Genomic DNA, 6,801 nt, shown 5'->3' with positions numbered 1-6,801 from the left:
TCTTTCTGTACTTAGCAATGAAGGAATGTAATGCACTCAGTAAAGTGCTCTATAACATCACACCTACAGGGCAGAAGGTGACTCCTGTGACTTCAAACTTTTATTATGGCCTCATCACACCTACAGGGCAGAAGGTGACTCGTGTGACTTCAAACTTTCATTATGGCCTTATGTACTAAGGTAGTCTTAAGGTATTAAATAACAGCAGCTTTTTCAAAACCCAGGAAGATGAACAACACAGTAACAACAATCAAGGCTTTCACCCTTTGATTGTTTTCAGAACCTTCCAACAGAGCGAACTCGGAGAAATATTCTGAGAAAGGACTCAGCTATCAACAGGTGTGTACAATCTACAGAACACATGGATAAGAAGATTGGGGTAGGGCTGGACATAACAAGAGAAAAAAAATATAGGTAACAATAGTAAAAATACAAAAAGCTGAATGATCTGATCATCTTCTGTACATATTTATTTTCAAGTAAACAAAGAAGATTGGGGTAGGGCTGGACATAAAAAGAGAAAAAATATATAGGTAACAATAGTAAAAATAAAAAAGCTGAATGATCAGATCATCTTCTGTACATATTTATTTTGAAGTAAACTGATTAGCAGGCTGTGAGCCTCAGTTTTGCATCTGGTATAAATTAGCGGTCCTTAATAAGCAGGATGTTTGATTGATACACCATTAATATCAGCAATGATTGTGTTCTGTCATTCCACACTGCTGGCCAGCTACAAGAACTGGGTGTACAAAGAGAAGCATGCAGACCAGACAGGATGCATGCAACAGGCACAGAGGCACACTTTGGGAAAACATGAATGAGTTACCTCTTCTCAGCACAGCAAGCACTGAAAGAATAAGACGAAGACTACTGAAGAAAATTTAGCTACGTATTTGAGTGTAGAAGAATATCATGACATTGTGTTGCAAAGAAATATTGTTCCATATATGCTTTGAGAATTTAGGATATTGTGAGCTACACTAACTACTAAAGAACACAAACATGTTACCTCTGTTTTCTGTATGGCACAAAAGCTGACATTTAAGAATTGCATGTTTCAAACAAGGACAACCAAAATGTACTATTTTACAAGCCAAAAATAATGGAGTTGATATTATATGCAGGACAACACACCTTATAAAAAAAAGAATGAAATTGGCCAGATACACCTGGAAGAAGTCTAGAAGAACTTTTTGATAGTGAATACAAAAGCACCAGTAAAAAATAAAAGGCACTCACAGTATCAAAATATGATAGGGTCATATCAAGTATATATCAAACATATCAGGGTCAGGATCCTGCCCCACCAGACCTCAATCTGCAGCTTGCACTGCAGGTGCATACCAAGCTACCTGCACTGAATGAGTTCCTCAGCAGAATCTCATTCCACTGGCCTTGGCCCATTGATCCAGCCTGTCCAGCTCCCTCTGCAGAGCCTTCCTACTCTAGCAGATCAACATTCCCAATTTAGTGTCATCTGCAAACTTGCTGAGAGTACACTCAATCCCTTCATCCAGATCATTAGTAAAGATATTAAACATGAATGACCCCTGTACAGAGCCTTGGAGGATCCCCCTACTGACTGGCCAACAACTGGATGTGGTACCACTCACTACTATTCTCTGGGCCTGGCCATCCAGCTGGTTTTTAATCCAGCAAAGAGTGCACCTGTCCAAGTCATGGGCTGCCAGATTTTCCATGAGAATGCCATGGGTAACAGTATCAAAGGCTTTGCTGAAGTCCAGGTAGACTACATCCACAGCCTTTCCCTCATCCACTACACAGGTCACCTGGACATTTCAACTGTTGTAGCAACCACATCATACCAATAAGAAGATTCAGAAAGACTTCTGACAAGTAGTTCTCTCCCAGCTCTGCTGCACACTCTGGAGTCTGACCTCTGGTTTCAACAAGTAAAGCTGCAAGCTTTGATCTCTGGCTGTGCTTCCTTTAATTTCTTGCCTGAGATCCCAGCTGTTTGCTCAGTTTATTCCAGACTGGAGGACAGAAACAAGTTAATATGCATGAAGTACCAATGGTCAAGGTCTTTGAAGTAAAACAGGGAGCAAACCAAAGTGGTAACACAGACAAACCTGTCATCCTCTCTGAGGCTAATAGCAAGAGTCAACATAAACATAACCAATAGTAACTTTTCCAAATAAGGATATGGACATAAGCTGACATAACAGATCCCTCTATCTTGAGAGTCTAATAACTAACTACACTTTAGTGGAACCAGTGTTGCTTTGAGTCCAGATGAGAGGGGCTATACTTTATTTCAGCTAATCTAATTTTGCATTCTCTGGTCTTTATTTAAATGACAGAAACCACATCCACAAAAAATACCAAAGCACCTTATTCCTTAGGAATTAAACAGCCATGGGAATCAAAAAGGTATGACTTTTGAAGGCAGCAATTGTTACTTCAACTCACACCTTAAAGTGCAGTTGCAAGGCAGCTTAAGCCAACACAAGGCTGTTGCAACCCTGTTCCCAAATCAGTCAGGTATTTCAGTGTGGCAGCAATGCTGCTCATCACCTGGCAATAGCTGTGCTCTGAGCAGGAGGCTGGACAGACTGACCTTCAGAGGATTCTTCCATTCTAAACTATTCTGCAACTTCATCAGACCATGCAAAGAACTGGCTCAGGGAGCTGAACTGACATAAATTTCATTGCTTTCTCCATAACATTGATTTTTTATTAGCTTTAGCCAGTTTATTTCCCTCTATCAACTTCCCTCCAGGTCTGACAAACAGCAAGACTGACACAAGGGAAAGGACAAAAATGTACAGGTCCAAAAATCAATAACATCATAGCACTGGCAAAAATCAGGAGCCAAAATTGCCATGAGGCTAAACCTTTTGTGGACAAACCAGACAAAATCTTCTGCTTCACATGCTATCTCCCTGAAACCCAATATTCACACCAAAACCATTTTTAGTAAATGTCACATTTTTGTTCCAATTAGCATTACAGAATTTATCATAATCATATACTACACAGTGTATATAATAAAGGCAAATAAAATGGGCCTTTAAAGTGGCTAAATATACAGTTTTTAAAAATATTTCATATTAAAGGTCCAGCTTAATACAGCTTGTGCAGTACAGAAACAAGCTGGAAGAATACTAGATGACTGCTGCCCTGCCATACTGAAATGTATTACTTATCTCATAAGGCTATTTCAAGTAACAGTGGCAAGTTAAAAGGGAATGGGTGAAGTTCTGAAACTTCAATTTGCCATGGCCTAAACCTAAGAAAAAGTATTTCAGAGGTTTGCAAAATGACCCGGGTCGTGCCATCTGCACAGAAGAGATAATGAATTGATAGCAACATCTGAAAATATTTTGATAAGAGGCTCTTCTCACACTTTTACAAAAGCACTGCCTGGCGATGGAAGCTGCCCCGATTAGCTCATGTCAGAGGCGCTTTCAGAGATTTGAAAGAAATCAAATTTGCTTCAGCAGAAAGAATAAACATCTCTTCCCATTCACACCTTAAAGCATTTGCACCAACACTATATAATTACACTTCATTTCACCAAAAGATTCTGCAGTTCCTCCCACAATTTCGAAATGACAATATGTCTGCTTGCAGCTGAATGGATATACACATATGGCACAAAGTAAATTATTTAACTCAAAAGCAGTTAATGCTGTTATGAATTATGTTACTTCCTTGTACAGAACTCATGCACACATTTCATTGTGATAATACCTGTTTTATACATCTTTAATCAAAACCAAGCAAAGTATTTGAATTGCTTTTTCTTCTTCAGTGTGATGCAATTTGTTAATCTGCATGGCTATAAAATAAGCTTTGGAGACAATAAGACATGCTATCTTGCTGATCTCTCCCCTGCCTTTATTGGCATAACTGTTAACAACCATCTCACTATATCATTCCTACAATCCAGGGGTGAAAAATGAAGGAAAGAAAATTAAATTCTGTTTTAATTTATATAGTTTCATGCAGTATTTGTAAAAGCAGGCATTTTGAAAGCCAGAGAGCTTTTCCTTCACTAAAAATTAGTCAGTGTAAGGACAGGTACTATATGCCTCCACAGAGGAACCACCAGGAAAGTCACAGGGTGTACTCAGTGTTTGGTCATTCTAGTGAAACCAAGATATATGTTGTGTAATTATCCAGTCACATCTTAACAGCTACTTGGGCTGATGCTCACTAGTAATAGTGGATGGCTGGTGATTTGCTGCAGCAGTACGTGGTTCCAAACAGTTTCCTGATTTCATTCTGCTTTCAAAGGTACTGGCTTTTAATGCATCCCAGGGGACTGGCATTTCAGGTAGGATGCATTACTACTCTGGAGGCCTGGCTGGCACACAGGTTATGGCCAACGCTGTTGCTTTAAAACATTTGATAAAAGAATATGCATTATAAATCATGTAATGTGGAGGTATGTAGCACTGTTCAATGTGCTCCTAAAATGGCTCAGAGATACTGGTGGGTTAGAAAGTCTGGCACAAAATATCAAAGGCTTCTACAGATCAACTTCCTCTGGGGCCTCATTCTCTTTATCCCTTAAAGCAGACTATTTTTTGCCACATAGTCTGCTATCCACATGCAGAGAACAATGGAAGAAACACCAGGGCCCAAAAGAGAATGGAAAACAAGCACCTTGTAAGAGCACAGAAGAAAAACCCCCAATGACCCCAACAATAAAACAACCACAAGCCTAATATTACTTGAGGCATAATTAGGCACTCCCTGTTATGGATTTTTGTTCCTAGATGCTATTTTCTCAATTTAAGAGAGGGATTCGGCACTTTAAGGTACTAAAAGGCATTCAAAAACATAAACAAAATGATCATTAGCTGCTGAGAGTTAGAAAACATCCCCAAATTGCAAAATTAATGAGTACTAATGCACTGCATTTTGTAAGCCACAGCTGTTTATAGCTACACAGAAAGTGCAGCATCCCATTATGTGACCAGTGAGAAAAGAGAAGGAATCATATGTGGTGCCAGTCCTCAGAAGCAGTATATTAATTTTTCAAATGAATCTCATTTACACAGAGGAGAACATGCCAACAGTCTGCAGAAAATATGGACATCTGAGGTGTTTAAGTCCCTTCACTAACTTGAGTAACAGAAGCAGCAGTCTCACATCTGCACAGTGCTCTGGAAGCTCACCTATACTTCTTGACAAGCCTAATTTGCTCAGACAGAAAACCTGTGTTAATACAGTTATATTGTGCCTGGCATTCAGCTTCATGTTGTCCAGTGCTACAACCAGAGTCTTACAGACATCCAAAGCATGACAAATACTTGTTGAAGCAAGAAAACATTTCAAAGTCAGCTCCTGGTCCTTCATGAACACCAACAACTTGCTCCAGTTTGGACAGGTCTGAAATTGCTCTAAATCTTGAAAGCCTGCAGGTCACCACTCTGCTACAAACCCTGCATTGGTTCCAAAAGCAAATGCTTCCTAGGAAGCCAAGGCATGCCCTCCAGGCAAAAGGGATAGGAAGAGAAAGCATGGTAATGGGGATCCTCATTCTTACATTGCACAATTCTGGTTTTGCAGCTGAAGCGTCTTGAGAGAATTGAACACTTTTAACGGAAAATTAAAAATAAGTCTGATCCTTCCATTCTGTGTTAAAAGAAAGAATTGCAATTCTTATCCATGACTTTTTAAAGCATCTGCAAGTTTCTAAATAGGCTGATTGAAAAAAATAAAGTAATAATTTTTAAAAAACCCTTCACATGAACAGAATCAAAATGCTAATCTTAAAAATGGGATGTAAACTAAAGCAACTAATGCAAATCAGCCAATGGTTTTGGTAACTCACTACCACTGCCCCTTTTTACTGAAGAAGTTTCAAAGCCACACAAGAGTACATTTGCTAGAACAGCACATTGTATTTTATCCAAGTCACCTCAGTGATATGAAAGAATAATTATGCACAATTTTCAATGGGAAAAGAAAAGCCAATGTTGTTTACCTTGACATTTATTTCGCAGACCTTTAAATTTAGAGCTATGGGAAATTTAAGAATTAGAATATCTACTATACAGGATCAAAACATATGTTTTCTCATTACCAGTATAATGAATATATTAGGCAAACCAAAAGACTTCACATGACAGAGATGGAGAAGAATTGTTAGTCTCAGCCAGAACTGACTTTTTGCATCATTCTTTAAACATGGCATTTTTATTTTATTTTTATGTTTTAATGACATTAGTTTTAATTCCTCAAAGAATTACAGGTCCTTATATTATTAGCATTCTTTTGAGTAAACGAAATAACCAAGTACCAAAGCAAGGCGCAGTAAAGTACAGTCTGAGCTTTCTCAGTGCCATAAATCAAACCAGTTGAACATTAACCGCATAGGGCTGAAGCAGGAATTAGAATTCCAAGGCAATAAAGTCAGGAGCAGGGCTGCAGTGCTGTGCTACACACTGCACAGCTCACACTGCCTACTTACCTGATGAAGTAGTCTCTTCCATCTCTGTTTGCCGTCATCTCCCATCCATAAGGTGTCCCCTGGTTCAAGCTCCAGGTCCCTGAAGGTTGAGGCCAGCCTGAAGATTTGTTCCTGTGGCTGCAATTTTGGGAGAGGAGGGCAGGAAGAGACAGGGAAAAAAAATAAATTATTTGTCTCTTGTACTTCACGTGATTCACTTGTCATCCATATACTTTGACAGTTGTGAAATACACAGCCAAAACCAAGGCAAGGGAAAACAGGTTAGCAGGTCTATTTACATTTGTAATATTCTTCCAGTCAGTGAAAAGATGCACTGCCATTTCTAACAGTCTGAGTCCAAGCCTTCGGTT

The 6,801-nt window shown here is 39.1% G+C and overlaps 1 protein-coding gene across 1 annotated transcript in view; it reads right to left on the bottom strand.

Moving 5' to 3' along the window:
* The window catches only part of FRMPD4 (FERM and PDZ domain containing 4), a 99,343-nt gene extending 92,777 nt beyond the window's left edge, over positions 1–6,566 (bottom strand). The window contains exon 1 of the mRNA XM_009071528.1: positions 6,452–6,566. Within this exon, the coding sequence (XP_009069776.1) occupies positions 6,452–6,489 (38 nt within the window). The 5' untranslated portion in view covers positions 6,490–6,566. The remainder of the gene's footprint in view (positions 1–6,451) is intronic.
* Between the last annotated feature and the right edge of the window lie 235 nt (positions 6,567–6,801).

This window comes from Acanthisitta chloris, unplaced genomic scaffold (assembly GCF_000695815.1).
Source record: "Acanthisitta chloris isolate BGI_N310 unplaced genomic scaffold, ASM69581v1 scaffold7590, whole genome shotgun sequence".
Lineage (NCBI taxonomy): Eukaryota > Metazoa > Chordata > Aves > Passeriformes > Acanthisittidae > Acanthisitta > Acanthisitta chloris.
This window is presented reverse-complemented; position numbering and strand designations above follow the sequence as displayed.